Source organism: Aplidium turbinatum, chromosome 16 (assembly GCF_918807975.1).
Source record: "Aplidium turbinatum chromosome 16, kaAplTurb1.1, whole genome shotgun sequence".
Classification (NCBI taxonomy): domain Eukaryota; kingdom Metazoa; phylum Chordata; class Ascidiacea; order Aplousobranchia; family Polyclinidae; genus Aplidium; species Aplidium turbinatum.
In genome coordinates, this window is record NC_137487.1 from 6,853,227 (window position 1) to 6,873,114 (window position 19,888).

Sequence of the window (19,888 nt, forward strand, 5' to 3'; positions counted from 1 at the left end):
TAAGAAAAGCTTTAAACGTATCTAAACAGATTAATTTTAATCCATCTTATGAGTGTGGCACTTTGAAATATATTTGTGTTTTTTTGGAGTGAGGTTTCCAAGCCCTTAAAGCTATTTTTAATTTATATCCTGAAAAAAATCACTTACGGTGCAGTGACTACAAACATACAAGTGATGCCACTGACATGTTCCCGACAGAAAACTGTCTTAAAATTATTTATGAGAATAGGCTACAAACTGTCAATTTGCGATCACTTGGGAAAGTTGCCATTGACCTAAAAACTAACGCTGTATTGCAAGTGTTTTTACTTTACAAAGATACAGTTCCACAGTTCTATAAAGAGTGGTGAAAACACTTTTTGTCATTTTCTTTCATTGAGAGATTGAACAAAATAATTTTTCAATTGATTCGTTTTATTCAAGCTGATGAATGTTAAAGCGACTTATTGTGAATTACCAACACAATAAGTCGCTTTAACATTGTGAACAGAAACTTCACATAGTCAGTCTAGTGCACTTTCCTTGCTCTGACAATCTTTAGTTAACTTGGATCAATCTGTGACTTGGATGCCTGCATAAAGTTATGAAAGTTTTGGCAATAAAACGTTGAATAGTAAACTCTTACTCAACAGGTGAACATCTTTCAAACAACACTTTGCAGGCCTTGCAGGTACCATCCACCATATGCAGTCTTCGAAATTAGCCTCGGCAATCGGCAATTGCCGAGGTGATTGCGACGCAGATGCATGAATGGCGCATTAGCGTCGGCAATAAAAATGCCGAGGCCACACGAGCGGTTGTAAGGTTAGGGTTAGACATTTCTTCCAGTCATTATGCCACAGCCATAGATTTGTTCCTTAGTCAACACCCTGATTGATCTCTGCAAAAGAGGCGTGTGGATGGGTATCAAAGCATGAAAGCCGCAAAACGTGGACGCTCCATTGCGAACAGCGAAGTCAGTGTGAATTTACAGCCAAGCGATGAGCCTCTTGATGTGTCTGATGACACAACAACCTCATCCTCCGATACAGCATCTGATGATTCCGATTCTGACAGCTAGTTCTTTATCAAACAGACTTTGTGTTGCTCGCAGTTGTGCCGAAATTATGTTAGTGTAGTGTACTGTATACGTAAATCGAGGCAATCTTCTCGCAGGGAGCTATTAATTTGTTAGGCTACAGGTACGGTACCTGGTTGAGCAATTAACGTTATTTTATGATAATTCAATGTCGCTAGATGTCGAATTAATGTAAAACAATCGTAAATTTCTTATTGGGCATTGTTGTTACACAATATATCCCGCCGGAAAAATTAAATCGATTTATGCTGACTCGAACGTTGAATCAACCCAAAATTAACTTACTTTCCCCCCTTGAGTTATTTAACGTGAATTGCTGTAACAGCGTGCGTAATCGCGTTGCTCGCTTTATCGCTACTTTTAGTATTATTACATCACAACAAATCAAACAGTGCGGTCGTGATAGACTACTTTAGTATATTTTTCGCTTCTCTTTTTACAGGTTTTGATAAAATATTTTCGTAATAAAGTTCACAGCAATTACGGAGGCAATTTCAACTTTTGCCGTTTGGCCTCGGCAACGTTTTTGTCGAAGTAAAAATATGCTAATTTCGAAAAGTGATATGACAAAATCAGAAATAGGTAGGGTAAGGGTAGTAAATTAACGTACAAACAGTCGTACGTACGATACACTACAGTGAAATGAACATAGAATAATAAATTAAAAATAGTGTTGCCAGATAGCCACATGTGAACATGAGGAGTCGAGAGAAAAGTACGATACAATCAGACACAATGACAAACAATACGAATAAAATAGCGTCATAGCAGTCTAGAATCTTACTGACGAGTAAGAGTTGAGTGTTAAGCTTTAACTGTTGAGAAAGGTTATGCTCTACTAAAGATTTCTAGATAGCCTACATCCAGGGTTGGAACTTGGAAGTCGTTAGTCAAAAAGCAATGACTATTTCACTATTCGATAGTGCCCAAAAAAGCAATGACTTTCCGCTATCGATACTTAAAATAAGCAACGAATAGCAATTACTAAAAATTGACTGGCCAAAAAAGTCCCAAAAACAAGCAACCCGCAAACTCAAAAAAAGTACCATAACTCGAAAAAAAACAATCCCAAACTTGCGGGAAAACCGCAAGGTTTGCAACACTGTTAACGACTCTCACTGGCATGGTTTTTCTGAACTGTGTTGCCGAAAAATTTTCCTTAATCCTTTAAAATTCGAAAACCGGAAGGGGACTAGGTCGGATAGTAATCCGAAAACCAAATCTCGTCAATTCGTTTTGACGACAAAGTAAGTGAACAACCAAAATGATTCAGCAGTTCTCCTAAATATCGATTAGTGAAAAACGAATAATGATTTCGTTACTTGCATAAAAAAGCAGTGAATAACGCGCATTCGATATTTATTTTTAAAAGGAATGGGTATAAGCATTCGATATTCAGAAAGCAACGAATAACGCTATCGAATAGTGACAACTAGTCGTTACTTCCAACCCTGCCTATATCAAATTTGTTTAATTTTAAATGCCCAAATGGTTTTTATTTCTCAAAATTTTCCAAATCATTTATTTGGCTACACATTCTCGATTTGGCTTGGCAACGCCTAGAACAACACACAACTAAGGCGAAAGAAAAAATTGAACTGAGTCCTGTCTTTGTCATGAGTTACCAAGGGGGGTGGGGTGGAACTTGTATACCTGGGACTGGTATATAAGTCCCCCCCACCCCCCTTGGTAACTCATGACAAAGACAGGACTCAGTTCAATTTTTTCTTTCGCCTTAGTTGTGTGATGTTCTAGGTTTTTCCTTGCAAGACATTGTTCAATGTACCGGTAACTTATCTGTGAGAAATGCTGCCAAAAAAAATAAACTTGATCAATAGAGGGATTCCACGGTGAACCAACAGACCGTGACGGGCTGAAGCTTGCGCTGAAAGTCTACACAAACTACAGTAGCCTACTGCACACTGCACAGATTGTTCCGTTCATATTAAAACCAGTTTAACACCATCTTTCTGATTTATTTTTAAGTCATGAACACAAAATAGGTTACATAATCACATTATCACCATAAAAGCAATTATTCAGCCAAATATGGTAACTCAAAACTAAAATAAAAGCTTGCAAGGGAAGGTAACATTTTTGCAGTCCAGAACATTATATCGAAGTGTATTCGCTCAATAAATAAAGACTTTGAAGTATAGACAACTAAGTCACACCAAGACAGACCACTGAGGGCTATTTTCTCCTGAATTTGATAAAAGTAGTTGTGTGTACTTTTCAGTTTTTGTTCATCAACAACGAAATGGAGACAAAAGTCATCATTAAGAGCTGCTTCTTGTACACAGTTGTTTCTATATTTAAATTGACACTTCACTTCCAAGAGTCCAAAATTTTTCCGGGTTTTGTGCTTGTCAAACATTTTTCCATTTGTGAAAGCTCCAAAAAAATTTAACCTAGGATTGACTATTAGGCCGCTGTCAAAAATCTCTACGTCTCTGTTTAGTTGTTTTTTCATCTCTTCACGATATAACCGAACTGCATGCTTCTCCTTTGTCAAATTGTGGCGAACAGTTGGAACATGGTGTAGCATTGGTGGTTTAAAAATTGATCTTAAAAAGGAAGTAGGCTAGCCTTCCGCTTAATAATTTTTCCAAAATTTGAGGAGGTTAGTTGTTGTTTTCGGCTATTGAGCCATAAAACTGATTGAGACTGCAAAGTTGTTGCTTCCTCAAGAGCATGTAATAATAATAATCATGTTTTTATTTGAGCCCCTTGCGATAACATACAGTACACTGCGATCACAGATGCGGTACAACAGACGATGGGAAGCAGGGAAGTGACATATAGTCTTCGAGTCAGCTGCTTCCTTTATTTTGGCTTGCCACTAAGTGTCTTTGCCGAGACACAGCCGCGTGCTCTGGAGCGGTGTCGAATCCACGTCCTTTCGAACGTCGCGCAGACGCTCACCACTCGGCTACGCAGCCGACGATGTGCTTCCTGTAAGCCCATGTACATTGTACAAGCATGTCTTCATTTGATGCATCATGATGTTTCAAAAGGTAGGAAAATGGTGCATTTGAAGCAGAGCATGTTGCAAAGCTTCAATTTCGCTTTCTAGCAAGGGACGTTTAAGGTCATTGCATCTGGCATCGAATCTGCGTGATGTGATGATGCTTTTCACCCTCCGTTTGGTCCGAGTGGTCTCCGCTCTTGTAAAGATGTAATTTGTGACTGGTTCTGCAAAAATGGCGTTGCCTCTTGGTTTGTGCCACTGTTGCTCTGTGCTGGTGCAGGATAAAGCTCCTGGGATCATTTTTACATCACAAATGTGAAAATGATGCATCTTGTATAGCAATGCAGTAATGTGACTGCATCTACCATCAAGTCTGCAACACAAAGAAATGCAAATTAATACCAAACAAAAGTTTATGCACGTTAACAGAACAAAGTATAGGACTATGTAACCAAACGTGGAAGGCCTAGTTTTAGTTATCCATGTTAGTAGCATAAACTGCTTCATATTACTACAGTAGGTACTAGGTGCGCTATACATAAACCGCATATAGGCTTAGCTGTAATATCAAATGGCTTACGCTACAAGCAGCAGTAGCAATAATATGGTTAAAAAAAACAATAATCCTCAAAAGTGTAAAAAGACTAATTTGCAACTACATTACCGTACAATTTAATATCACCCATCCAAACTTTCACATGACATATAGAAAGAAATATTTAGCATTATAGATTGCCTATAACCATTTACTTGCCCTGCCTTACAAGGGCACTTTGATTTCTACATTACTGGAGTCGATTGCTTCATCTGAAGTGTGAGTTCATGCGGTTTATCAGTTTTTCTCTGACTTGTCCAACAGTTTGCCTTGCAGATAAAACTTTGAGAATCTCCACGTTTAGTAAAAATTTCACGCAAATAATCTTCAATGAAAAAGTGATAACCTCCTTTGAGAGGTCTTGCAGATGGTCCAATCCAGTCTGATATTGATCTTATATCAAACCATGCTAAATATTGTAAAGATTATGACCAGTTATTCACTTGCATCGTAGATATTTAGCATCGAAACAAATAACTTGATTGGTAACACTAACAGAGGGTTTCGCAATACAGTACCCGGTTTCCATGCAACGCTTCAACCTTTCAGTGCGCATTGAAGCGTAACGTGGAATTCCTCTATTGATCATAGCCTACTACTTTTGGAAGATACTTTGGAAGATTCACTGTCTGATCTTGTGTGTAAGAAAAGCATGAAAACAGCTCAGGTAGCCTACATTAATTTATCTGAACATCATTAAGTTTTGTCTACTGATTGCAGTAATATTCCTGATAGGCTACCCACGTTAGGGTATAATTGTATTTTATAGGTAAGCCTACTTCGATGTTCAATTTATTGCTGTTGTTTTATTCATAGATTTTTACTGATGAAGAGGAATTAGAGCAAAACTACATCACAACAAACTCAAAACTATTTCATGGATTAAACAAACTCCAGATTAAACAATTGGCCTATCAATTTGCCATTAAAAAAGGAATTAAAGTGCCTTTTAGCTGGATAAAAAACGAAAGTGCTGGTGAAGATTAGCTGAAAGGGTTTCGCAATCGTCATGAAAGCCTGAGCCTTCGTAAGCCAGAAGCTGCAAGCCTTGCTCGGGCCATGGCTTTCAATGAGCACAATGTTCAACACTTTTTTCAAAATCTGAAAGCAGTTTTTTCCAGAAGTCATGCTATTTTACCAAACTACATATACAACTTAGACGAAACAGGCATCTCCACAGTGCAAGTTCCTCATCACGTGCTTGCACAGCGTGGAGCAAAACAAATAGGCCGAATCACATCTGTGGAGAGAGGGGAAAACACCACAATGTGTGCGTGTATAAATGCTGTTGGCCATGCTTTACCACCAGTAGGCTATTTATTTTCCCTACAGTGTGTTTCAAGGACCAAATGCTTAAAGGTGTTCCATCCAGCAGTTTAGGACCGGCAAATTCATCAGGATGAATAAAAAATGAGCTATTTTTTGAAGTGTTATTACACTGTATTACATTTATGAATCTCTGCAAGACCAATCCAGGTATTTTGGTATTAGACAATCACGGCAGTCATCTTGGGATTGAGGTCATTGACATTGCTCGTGACAATTCACTGTCCATTTTAACCTTTCCACCTCACTGTAGCCACGAATTACAACCACTGAATGTAGGCTATCTATGTTTGGGTCATTGAAGCGTTACTACAGTGCATTTTGTAATTGTAGGATGACAACTAATTCAGCAGTAATCCAGGCAGCAACATATCGATTTACGAAGTTGCAGAGTTAGCTGGAATGGCATATTCCAAATCCTTTACATTAAGAGAGAGAGAAAGAGAGAGAGAGAGAGAAACCTTTTATTTCGTCTGTTGCGACAATAGTACGGTACAATTATAAACAATACGAATAAAATAGTACCATAGCTATCTAAATACCACAACAGACAGGAAGCAGCGAAAGACTATATCAGTCATCGAGTCAGCTGCTTCCCAGTTCTTAATGTGACAAATGTCAAGCATCGGTAAATTACGTTGAAACAAGATAGGCTGATGTTCAGTAATATTAATGAAAGAAAAAAAAATCATGTGCTGCTGCGATCCTTAAGTGAAGTCCTGTGGTTTTATTCAAATATAAACTTTATTCCGGGTGATTAAAAATAGGAAAAACTTTTGAAATCAATAAACTCTTGTAGCAAGGGCGTTTAAACTTCAGTGCAACCAAGAAAAGTTCAAGCCAATAAATAGTTCAAGGCTACGAGTAAAAACATTTTCAGTAACAGTATTACAATACAAAAATAATCACAATTTAAAACAAAGGTATAGCCTAGGCCTATTGTTCCGTCATAAAAGAAATGGCTGAGTGACTCTAAGTGGTACCTGTTAGGCTGCATGAAACTAGCGCAATGTGACCATATAATTTGACAAACAAATTGAATAGAATGTAAATGAGAAATAATTGAGTGTAACCGAATAACACAATAGGTCAATAATGTTTTCTTCAGACGAAATTTAACAAAAATCAAATCCAGACGACGTATCATTACAAAGTTTGAGCCCAAAATAACAATTTATGACAATTTTTGTCACTTTTCTACTGACATAAAGCAACAAAATTTAAATTCAATTAAAAAAATCAAACACTTTGCATTGAAATAAAAGCAAGAAAAAAAAGCATTTTTGTCGATTTAGGCTAAGTGCGATTGATCCAAACTTGTCTGGCAGCCCTTCTTAAAAACTGACTAGGCTTGATTGCTGGCCAACGTTCGATTTTTATGTCAAAAACTAAGTAAATTATCATTAAAAACTCTTGCGCTGGTTTAATTAAATTGATTTATACCGATACAACACACACTAATCCAGAAAAGTTTAAAAAACAACTGAATTTAAAACAAAAAATTAAAATATCACTTCGGCTTTTCGATCAACTGGCATTCATCCATTTAATCCAAATATCTTCCTAAAAGATACGTATCTTCCAGCAGATGTAATAAATTAAGTAAATGAGCAGTTGCCTGATATTTCTGAAAACATACAAAGTGAGAATTCAGTAACTTCTGATGAGCATCACCAAACAGGACAAACTGAGCCTTGTACCTCAGCTTCCTTGCAACAAAATGATTCGATTTTGTTATCTTCAATACGGCCATATCCAAAAGCTGTTGAAAAGGCAAGAAAGAGAAAATGAAAAGATGAAAACGTAAATCAGCTGTGATTGCTGACAGTTCTCCAAAGAAGAAGCGGCTGGAACAAAACTTTAAAAGAAAATCTTCAGAATCTCAGGAAATCAGAAAATCTTCAACACTGCTATGCATTTTAGCAGTGTTGTGAAATTTCATCTAGAAACTGACGTTGAGGAGTGTTTGCACTGATACCAGTGATGTTTCAGGTGAAGAAACTGGATTGCAAAACATAATTCCTGATTGTCTTTCCACTGGAACCTATGTAGTGGCCACAGTTCATGCAAATGCAGATGGTAAATTTAAACATTTCATCGGCCGGCTTGCACATGGTCCTGATCAAGATAATGACTATAAAATTGAGTTTGTGAAAAAATCAGACAAAATGAAGGGCTGTTTTGTGTTCCCAGAAAATGAAGATGTGGCTTCTGTGTCTCATTGTGTGTGTCTTCTGCCAGATCCAACCTCTGTTGCCAAAACGAAACGCCTGTCTGGTGTTTTAAAATTTACTATAAACTTGTCACTAGCCTATATATGACATTGCCCGATGAAAGACTTGTCTGTGTCGACCCCTCCCCAGCTAACTGTTAGGCTACTGTTTCAACAATTTTTTTTTTGTTGAATCAGCTTGTTCGTTCTTCAATCTGGCCATGTTCGTTCAAGAAACTGTTTTAGCCACTTTAACATGACAAAATTCTACCACAGACATTAAAACTTCGAACCAATCATAAGCTACGTTTTCCGTGACGTAAAAAAGGGCGAAAAGAAGATGAAACAAAGCAAACCAAGTGTTGGATTCTCTGTCAGCTGGTTGGCTTAGGGGTTAGGGCTAGAAAGTTGTCATTTTATGACATGGGTTCGATTACCACCTCTACCATTAGGCTACTCGTTTTTCTTCTGAAACTATTAAATAAAGTTCAAAACAAAGATTAACTCTCTGGCTGAGTGCTATGAGGGTCACAATTGGACGGTAGCTTCTTATAACATGTTCTGATTGGTTCGAGTTTTCAGATGCAGTGGCAGAATTTTTTCTTGTTGTAGTGGCTAAAATCTCAGAAAAAGTGCTCTTGTGTGAATAGTAAACCCGTCTCATTGGTCCCATTGGTGTGTTGCAAAGGTCCCACCTAGATGGGACCCATAATGCAAAAAAGTGAAATACCTTTTTAAATCTGTGATCCAATTCGAAGTCCTAGCTATGCGTAAATATAGTAAGAAGGTGTGCTTCACTCAAACGCTTAAGTAGCCCTTGTACTGCGAAAATCACGCGCAACAACGGCAAAAACCCTCATTTGGTCTCATAGGTCCTACATCTCCCCTACAAGTATGCGAAACTGCCAGGATTAAGCTCTACAAGAAGCTTTCCCAGTCCGAGAATAAAGATTCAATCAATCAATCTTGAAGAGCTAAAGCAAACTCATCAAGAGTTGTCTCCCATGTTGACCATCAACACTCCTAATAACGCACCACGACGACAAACATAACAATTGTCTGCCATTTTTATTTTCAGGTAGACACTATAATTTGTGATTTTCTTTCTTTTATATTTGCTGCAACTTTTTTTAATTTTTTAAGCTATTGTGACCGTGCCAAAATCCTTGCAGGGTATTTATAGCCTACTAGCCTAAATAACTCTTCTCTTTCGAGCATAGCCTACGGCAGGGCTTCCCAAACTGGGGGTCGCGACCCCCAAGGGGTCTTGTAACGAACTTCAGGGGTCGCAGAGAGGATACCAATTTGCACAAGATGTACTGCATATTACCACTTCTGTGCAAGATGCTGTGACTGTTATTAACTTTAGAGTTACGCACTCAATAGGCTGCCAGTAGGCTATTTTTGAAAATTTATGAGGTGAAATGGAATCGGAGTTAAAAACTCTTTTACTACATCGTGAAGTGAGGTGGCTTTCGAAAGTCAAAGCTTTAAAATGGCTAGCCAATTAATGTTGAAAATCGAAATCGTGATTTTTCTAACAAAATAAAATTCAGTCTTTGTCCATCATTTTCGGAATAACATCTAGCTTTTGAAATTATGTCAAATGTCAGATTTGCTTGAAAAACTGAACGAATTTAATTTGTCCCTCCCAGGAGAAAAAATCAATATTTTGCATTGAAATCTAAAATTGATGCGTTCATCAAAAAATTGAACATCTGGAAATCAAAATTTCAAAATGATTTATTTGAAATGTTCTCACTTCGCCTACCGTTCCAACCTAAGCAACATCGAAACCGTCTTGAGACCAGCTTCAACTAACATTGAGCCACTGGTGGACTTGGTTTGTGGCAGAAAGCAGTCATGCCCATCACACTGAATAAATGTGTTTGCTTTTTTGTTTTATTTCTAGTAGGCTGCCCATAGGCTTTGTTGTTATGGTAAGAAATAAATAAAAACAAACTGAACTGAGTGCCGGTAAATTGTTTTTGGTTTTCGTTAGATTTAAGCTCTTCAATAAATATTACAAATGTATATTTCGCATTGTTCGTCGTTTTAATCGTAAGGGGCCGCGAAGCATTTTAGGGGATTAGAAGGGGTCGCGAGCAAAAAAATTTGGGAAGCCCTGGCCCTACTGCAACGTTTTGCGTTTTGTCGCTTCTACCGTTGCAGTATATCCATGCATTCTATAGGACAGTTTCTTTTATTGGATATCGCTTTGTGAATGCGACTTTTTTGACTATCTTAGCTCAGCTAATATTTTTTTTCTTCTATTTTTAACTTATCTGTGTCATTATATTTTAAATAAAACAAACAATCAATCAATTTTTTCAGATATTATTTTATTGAACGTAACTTATTTATTCTTTTTCATGGTGTCGTAAATGAAAAACGTGATGATGATGAAATTAGCTATTCTACTGCAATATTTGCTGCTACTGCTACAGTCACTTCGAGCTATAACCCAGTGGTTCTCAACCTTTTTTTTTTGGCGAACCCCTTTGGCCTTTGGTAGGCTACGTTCGAAGAGGTCGCGGACCCTTAAAAAAATTTATCTGAAATTTTGTTATATCGCGTCTCCTTATGGAATCAAATGTTTCATAAGTTTCGAAGCGACACACTTAGAAGAATTTGCTGAACTCGTAACGCACTTACGACGATTGATGACATTGACCAAGTTATGTTATAAGCTATATGTTGGCACACAGCATCAAAAATCGTGTAATCCAAAGTAATCTATAGCCTATGTTGATTTGATGTTTTTCAATAATTTTATCAAAAATCAATAAAATTTTGCGACCGTTACAAACAATTTCTCCCTATTTTCATTTCTAATCAATATTAATTCGTTATAATCTTTGTCATTGCAAAACTGTGAGTGGTGATAGACTGCTGACTAACGTTTGCATTTCTAAGTTAAGCATTGATCAATAGACTGCTCACTACTGTCTCAACAGAATTAAGTTGAACAAAGCCTTATTAAAAAAATAGCTCATTTATATGATATTTTTTTCGTTAAGAAACCAAACCTTTGCGCAAATCTTTAAACTTTCAAAGCACATCGCACAAGTTTGTTGGGAAGTACCGTAGTTTGAAAATCACGGTAATACACAAATAAAGCACAACCAACCAAATTTTAAATTTTGTAATTTATCAAACATACTGCAAACTCGGAAACTTTCACGGACCCCCTGAAATCGCTTCGCCGAACCTTGGGGTCCGCGGACGCCCGGTTGAGAACCACTGCTATAGCCCGTATAAGCAAGTTTGTTTAACTATGTTGCCATTGGAAAACTTGATTGTCCGCCTGCGCCAGTGGTTCAATGCCTCTGCATTCTGCAAACATGCGAAACTGCCAAGATTAAGCTCTCAAAAAAAGCTTTCTCGGCCTGAGGAGAAAAGTTGAATCAATCAATAGACTATAGGTCTAGACCAGGAGTGACAAACCTTTTTGCGGTCGCGGGCCACTTTGTCACTTACACATGAGTTATCGGGCCACACAACTTTTTAATCGTAACCTACTATGAAATCTTCTATAAGCGACTCCAGATCTTATTCATGAAAAGTAACAAACGGCAGATGAAAGTAATAAAACCCACACAGTTGAACTTATCTTACGCAGAATCGAAACATACAACAGTAAAAAATAAAAACAAATCAACTTGAGCAAAAAGGATAGAGCAACAGCAGGCCTACTTGCACTGATAATGAAGACAGTTTAATTTTCGAAGCGTTTGCTTTTTTTTTGGCTCTATCCTTTTTGCTCAAGTTGACAAAATGTTTCGACCATTATGCTCCGAAACAACAAATCAGTTAATGAAATTTCTTTTTCAAGCAACAAACAAAAGCCCATGCGAATCATACAGCTGAAGCTATCTAATGCAGAATTAAAGCATAAAATATTAAAAGCTTTGAGATATCTTTTGTATTTAATGCATGAGCGATTGTCATATTGTTTTGCGGGCCGCACAAAATTCTTTGACGGGCCGCTGGTTCGCCACCTCTAGGCTCTAGACCAGTGGTTCCCAACCTGGGGTTCGAGGACCCCTTGGGGGTCCGTGAGAAAGCATTTGGTGGTCCGTGATTACCTTGATGAATTTTGAAAAAAACAACAACTTTGTTCTATATGCACGGATGGAGCACCAGCTATGCTCGGGAGCAAATCCGGATTTGCTGCTTTAGTAAAAAACGAAGCTCCTCGCGTGGTTCCATTGCTTCTTGCACAGGTACGCCTTAGCAGCAAAAACTTTACTAGCAAGTCTCAAAGAAATTCTGACAAATTGCGTGAAAGTCGTTAATTTCATCAAAAGCAGAGCTGTAAACCACTGTACTTTAAAAGCGCTCTGTCAAGAAGTAGGATCAGATTACCTACTTTTGTATCATTCTGAGGTACGTTGGTTATCTAGAGAAGTTTTAAAACGACTGCAGCAGCTAAAAAATGAGGTATCAACTCTTTTGAAAGCAAAACAAAGTCCCCTCTCAAAATTGTTCGAGAGTAAAAGTTTTTTATACGCATGGCCTACTTAGCCGACATTTTCGGTCATATTAACAATGTTAATCGTGGCATTCAAGGGCCAGGTGTGACAATAATTGATACAGCTGAAAAACTTAAAGCGTTTTTAGCTAAGTTGCCGGTTTGGAAACGCACATTGGAAGCAGGTAATTACGCTAACTTTCCAATGTTAGAAGATCTTATCTTGATGGATGAAACTCAAAGAGAATGTACTCTTTTGATCTCCATGAGAGAAAAATTTTGCGCACACTTGAAACCCTGCAAATCGCATTTCAACGTTATTTTAATTTAGAACATCTGCCGAACGAAGTTGAAACATGGATTCGAAATCCTTTTCTTTTTGACTTGAACAACATTAGCCATGACGATCTCAGTAAAGATGACCTAATTGATTTGAGATCAAAAGAGTTATTACGCATTAAGTTTCATTCAAAAACCGTGGAAGAATTTTGGTGCTCACAATTGCAAACCTACCATTCTTGGCAAAGCAAGCGATTATTGTTTTGTTGCCATTCATAACCACTTAACCTTTGCGAGGCAGAATTTTCAGCTCTTGTTACAATAAAAACAACATCGAAATCGACTGGACAGTGGACGTTGAAGATGACATGCGTGTTGCATTGTCAAAAACTCAACCGCAGTTCAGTCGTTTAGTTCAGGAAAGGCAACAACAACCATCTTATTAAATTTGCTTATGTTGAAAAAGTTTCGGCATGGCACTTTAAGTCACCTTAATATTCAAATACTGCTGACATTTCTTGAAAAATTCATTTATTTTCTTATTTGAGCAACTGTTTAACCTGATATTTGCCGCAGGAGTCACAGCGGCAATGCAATATGACACCGTACAGTAGTCGAGTAGCATAATTATTACAATAGTCAATAGTAGGCTACTGTGATTGAACTGATTCGTGTGAAAATAAATTTCTTTGCAATAGTCAATAGTAGCCTATGTTAATTGAGTTTCAGGCAAAATTTAGGTAGGGGTCCGCAGAATTAATAATTTGTCTAAAGGGGTCCGTGACAACAAAAAGGTTGGGAACCACTGCTCTAGACAGTCTACCTATGAATAGCAGTGTAAATAGTAGCTTACACTTAGGCCTATAATTTATTATTTTATTATTTATTATGTATTTGTGTCAGACAAAGCTGTCCATATCCAAAACAAAACAACGAAATAATACACAAACTGCAAATGTACAAAGGTCACAGTGAGCCACTTTGGATGTCGTCAGTTTAAGAGCTCACTAAATATCTACTGTTAAAAATTTACGTACAATGAGCGTTGGAAGAGTTGAAAGTATTCAGAACAATAAAACAATCAGATGATATCAGGTGTGATATAAAGCGATTTGTGGAGCGTATGCAACGGTTAATAAAAAGAAAGCATAGCCTACTTAATGTTACAAATGAGAGGGGGGTTTGAATACTGCTTTCAGATGGATTCATACAATTGTGAATCAGACTAAAACGCATTTCTGACCGCATTGCTTAATATTTTTTGAAGAATCACTATCATCCTTTGAGCAACTTGGCTATAGCTAACTGCAGTGCATGGGCCAAAATGTCACTAGATTAGTTTTAAAAAACTGAGAAAGCGTTTGTAAATAGAATGCCTATGGGTGTGTGGTGTCTACTTATTCAACAACAAAATAGCCTACAAGTTGTGTCTCACAAAATCATAAAAGTTTTATAAGACAAGTAGAAGAAACATTTTTGTGTACAGCGCCAATTAATTAATACGCAATTACAAGTAGCCTACTGCGCAACCAAATAAGGTTAGTTTTTTAATCCAATTATTATGTTGGTAAGCTATAGGCTTAGACCTAGGCTACAGTAGCGCTACAAAGTTAAAAAAATTCCAATGTTTACTGCAGTTACACCGGTTGATCTGTTGGTACTGTAATATGTTTAGGCTTACTCGGTATTTTTCTTATGAAAAGAAACATACCAAATACCTACGGGAGCAATGTTCGAAAATTGATAATACGAAAGCTGAGGAGTACTTTTGGTAGTTTGCTCAACAGCAAAAAAGTATGCATAGCAAGCTGAGGCATCGCAAGCTCCGAGGATGACCAGAATATGCCTGAAAAAGAAAAAAAGTAGTTACAGTACCGTTTTCATTGCGCTGATGATTTTTCAAACTTGCAACGTGAGCTTATATTAAACCATACAACATATAAAGGCTGTAGGCTACTGAAAATATAATCTCTTTCACCAAGTGATAAGATATGGCCGATGCGCGATGCTCAATAGGTTGTCAGTTTGATGAGAGTGATGTGTAATGTGTCTTGGCAAATAGCCTACTAATCTACAGTAGCGCTGATAAAGAGGTTCAGGGGATACTTTCAGTCCAGAGATAATTTTAATTTTAGGAGACCGGATCTTTCACAGAGGACCCGGAAATCTCCCAGCTCCTTGGATAATCACAAAAAATTGCTTTTCCCTAATGGAAATATGTTTAAAGAGGCCCTAAAATGTTGCAATGAAGTTATTCTTCCAGAAACCCGAGGTCCACCTTCAACACCCAGGAAGTCCGGATTCGGACTGCGGTCCGCCAGTTGAGTAGCCCTGGTGTAGACTAACAAAAAGCTAACAATAATTAACAATTGTTTAAAAAATTAGGTTGTTATAGTTCTTGTTTTACTAGAAACTTCTACATACCAGAAACCATGTAAATAAGGAAAATGAACCGCTCGCCAAACAGGGCAAAAAAACTTATCTAACCCCCAACACGACAATGCGATAATCCAGACGAAAGCGGCTTTCCAACAAACTTTTCGAAACGTAGGACACATCAACCTGAGAGGAAACAGTTGATCTGATAGCAGACAGAAAAATATTTTGCAAGTGGCCGAAATACAATGGAATCTTTTTTATGGCAATCACTGAAACACCATTTTATTTTTCCAACACGCTTAAGCCACTGTAGTGTAATCTTAAATCGTCGACGAAACATGCGACGCCAGACACGTTGAAATTATGATGTTTCTGTTTTCCCGGTGTTTTCGTTTGCATTCAGGCCAAAACGAAACAAAATTGAGTGAAAGATGAAGCAAAACTAAAACAAACGAGATTTGTCTCGAAATGAAACAAGAAGCCGAGTAATTTTGAGTTAAAACCGAATTGCAATTTTGCTGTAAATATTTTAAAGTTATTTTTGTTTTTTATACAGTCCTAAATTCTGGAATATAGAAATATTGTAAGTAGTCTAGACTCTAGGCTATAATAGACCTAACCTACTGTAGGCTACATGCACGCTAGTCTGTGCCTCAATGTCCAACGCATAAATCATAAAAAAATTCAAACAATAGAGGCTACTGTAGATTAACGAAGGAAGATCAAAATGTTTTTAAAATAAAAATAGTGGTTGGTGAACATCTAGGCTTAGCTATGGCTTGATTGACTCACTTGTCGTAAGAAAGTTTAAGATAACCGAATGCTGGGATTACGAAAATCATCAGTGCGAAGTTGTTAACCTCCGGCTTCAGAGCACAGAGGCAAGTTATGAAAATAGAAAAACCAAACAGATAGAGTTGAAATTTCAACCTGTGACAATATTAAAAGTTAAAATCAAGTTCTAAATCAGAAGCTGACTTGAATAGCAGATAGGTCTACATTTTCACTCTTACTATAAATGTAGTTTTTCTGAATTGCTGCGCAAGATTAGCCTATGTTGCAAACAAATAGGCTTAGCCAAGTGTACAATGAGCGAGCAATCAATGCGTAGCCGGTTTGAAAAAGCGTTGATATGTCAAATAAAGATTTTAAAAACGGAGACAGTATCACACTAAATCGGCAAATCTAAGTTTATTATAGTATTACTAGTAAAGATTATATATTGTATGATATTATAATAAAACAATATACATATGTACTATTATTACTACAAAATGTGCTTAATGCCAGGCTAAAAAGCCAAGAAGAGCGAATTGGATCAAATTCAGTTACTATGCACTAAAAATTTAACAGCTTGTCTCACCATATTAGGAACATCAAATGGAACTTATTCAAATAGAATATTTGAATATTTTTGAATCAGATTCTATTTAGCCTAAACAAGCACCTTCTGATGACCCTAATACAGTGAGACAAGCTGGTAAGGTTTTAAGTAAGTAGGAACTGAATTTGATGCAGCTAATATTGTATTATATAGCATATATAATTATAATATAGAAATAGGTTACCTGTCTTTTTGCAGCCACAGAGGAAGATGCATGTTGGGCAGCCAAAGGGCCAAGAAACCACAACAAACCCAAGCTATGCTTATTTCATCAATAAATTGCCCCAATAAACTCAAAGTGGAATGAAACATGATTGAACCAACACCTATATAAAATAATAAGTAATGTGTAATTTAGATACATGTTTGAATTTTACACTTTTAACAAGAATCTAACTCCTCAAGGCATTTTTAAATACGATACAGAAAACGTATTTTTTTAAATTTAGTCGCTTTTAAGCCTTTTTAGGCTTACTACCAGACTATTTAGATTTTAGAACGTAACATACAAAAATTCTGCGTTGATTTTATTTAGTGATAATTCACACTTTCAGAAAATTAGGCTAGGTTACTGTAGCCTACTTTATATCTTACCCACAATCATAATAAGCAGCCAAATAAAGTGCAGATATTTGCAGGAGGAAACCTGTTTGGCATAATCGTTATACAGAAACATTAAAATTGTTGGAATGGCTACAATAGGAATAGAAGATATCTGCAACATAAACATGTTTTCAGTGAAATGTGACGCAATGACTTTTGGATTGATATGGCGCGGTCCTATTTCAATGTCGCAAATATGGCTCTAAGAATTTCATGGCCCATTTGTAACTACCTATGATTGGTTGGTTTTGAATCTTTATCCTCAGACTGACAAAGTCTCTCATAGGTTATTCCTGGTAGTTTCGCATACTTGTAGAGGCTTTTGACGCAGGGCCAATTACCTAGATTGAGAGAGTGAAGTTTCAGATTGTTGAAATGTTGTTGCGGAGGAATTATTCCATCCATTAGGTGTCGCTGAATTTAGAGCAGTCCTGAAATGCGTTGCTCAAGCGCACACCCCGAGTGCCGAACCAGTGCCGCTTGATCTTGAGTCGGACGCTAAACCTCTGAATTAACGGGGCGGACTACCAGTGTGCTAATGGGGCGGACAGTGAAACCGCTTTTCCACTCTGCTCTCCATCAAAACAAAATTCCGAAACAAATTGGATGTGACATATGGCCTGAGTGTTGCGTTATTGAAAACACAGCTCAGCATAGAAGAACTGAAGAAAGCCAAGCAAGTGCAGCCATCACATTGAGCTTAGGCTACTCACTCTACTCTACTGGTTTTGGGAATAAACTATTGCTTTTAAAATAATCTTTGTGCTGTATTGATTGTTCTTTAGTTTACAGTATAATGAACCGTAAATCATCAAAAAAAATTGTGAGAGGACCGCCACGTGCAATTTTTAGAAAAGTTTAAGAAACCCTGCACTAAAAAGAAGTAGTCCAACGAAAAAGCTGTAAGTCGCCAAATTACATAGGCTACGCCACTTGCAAAAAATTAATTCTGCATTTAACAGTTAGAAGTAGAGGATTTTTTTTTTGCAAAAATGCTTGGGTACAATTGATGATATTTGGGAAAGAACTCTTTCCCACCTCTAAAAACTAACCTTAACCCTCATGGCTTATACGGTAGGCTACCTATATGGTTCGTAGCTAAATTACCTTCCTTACCGTATTCCAGAATTCAGCTATGTGGGTTGAGACTACATAGTTTGGCTCACACCAATCCACTTTGGAAGACAAGTGAGACACATAGTACTCAATTGGTAGCTTCATAGTTTTTCATTAACAAAAGTGCACAACAAACATATGAAGATTATTAAATTATTCTGTAATTAAAAAGCAGAAGATTGTGAGCTAAGACACGCAATTCAGATTGAAGGATTATATAGGTTGTAGCTTAAGCATCGAAAGGTAACCGGTATCGAATCAGGAACATGTAGGTAGTAACGTTAAAAGGGTTCCAGGAGTTAGGTGAATTTGAATCCGGCTTGGGATTTGACGTCTGGAATTTGACAAGCTATTTTGCGTATACTTTTGTTGTAGTGCTCAACTGCACTTGCATCTGTAGCGCTCTGCGTTTCACCTTAGGTCTTTTCAACGTTTGTTACCGTCGTGAAATTGTATTTTTTTTGCATATATGTAACGTTACCCAGTAATTCAAGTAATTTTGCAGTTGTGCTTCGGGATTTGAAGCGTGATTAGGAATTTGAGTGCCTCTCAAGAAATCGCATGCCAATAAGCTAAAAGCATTCTTGCAACCGGCAGTTTCAATCACGTATGCGTAGTTTTTCGTCTCTTCAACGTTTTAGCCTACAGATGCTTGATGCCTCAACGACTATGTATACCACATCTAGCGTTCAATTCTACCAGTAACAGTATAATTTTTTGGTGCAGAAGAGCTGTTATTATGGTGCGATTGGAAGTTTGGTCCAATAGTGATATAATTTCTAGTATGTTCTAATTTGTAGTCAAGTTCTTTTTGCTGGGATTTAAGCCATGGCTCAGTTTGGTTATGGTGATTTGAATTGTGTTCGATTATAATCAAGATGGTTGCAACCTCCTAAGTTATATGGTGACGTGAAGTTCCTTTCTACAATAAAAGCATGCTTATAACTAAGAAGTCTAGATGTTGTTCTCGATAATTCCCTGCGATCACGGCGCTCGGAATGTCGCTGTAGCTTAAGCTTCCACAGCTAGGTATAGGCGGATAAGCTAAATTATAACTTATACTGTCCGCTACACATCCAATGGCATACCTTTTCCTTTTTTATTTAGCAAACCCTAGGTTTTTTAGGAATATCAAGGAGTAGCCTATCGTTTCACCACTGATTTGACTAGTATTTTTCAATTTTTTGAGGCAGTGTTTTTGCATTTGTTTAGGAAGTGTATTGTTTTGAATGGTTTTTCCTTCAAGGCCCAGGATCTCATTGGTACCGGGGCCAAATGACTCCTCAACGGCCTTGCACGTAGATGGTAAGCTTTCAAGCAGGCAAAATAAGTGTTGTTGCTTTACAAAGCTAATTCGCACGAGCTGTCAATTCGTGAAATTGGAATTTTTGTAGCCTACAAAAATTTCGCCACATGCTTACTTCTACATATACGCTAACATTGATAATATTTTTTTAGGGTTATAAAATAT

The 19,888-nt window shown here is 37.3% G+C and overlaps 1 protein-coding gene across 1 annotated transcript; it reads right to left on the reverse strand.

Moving 5' to 3' along the window:
* Positions 1-15,475: 15,475 nt before the first annotated feature.
* LOC145785959 (alkaline ceramidase 2-like) lies at positions 15,476-18,524 on the reverse strand (the record flags this gene model as incomplete). Its single annotated transcript, XM_082597651.1, has 5 exons — positions 18,418-18,524; positions 17,293-17,413; positions 16,883-17,024; positions 16,107-16,244; positions 15,476-15,497 (listed from the first exon to the last, which is right to left on the reverse strand). Coding segments are annotated over exons 1-5 (528 nt in total), but the record flags the coding sequence as incomplete, so codon positions are not given.
* Between the last annotated feature and the right edge of the window lie 1,364 nt (positions 18,525-19,888).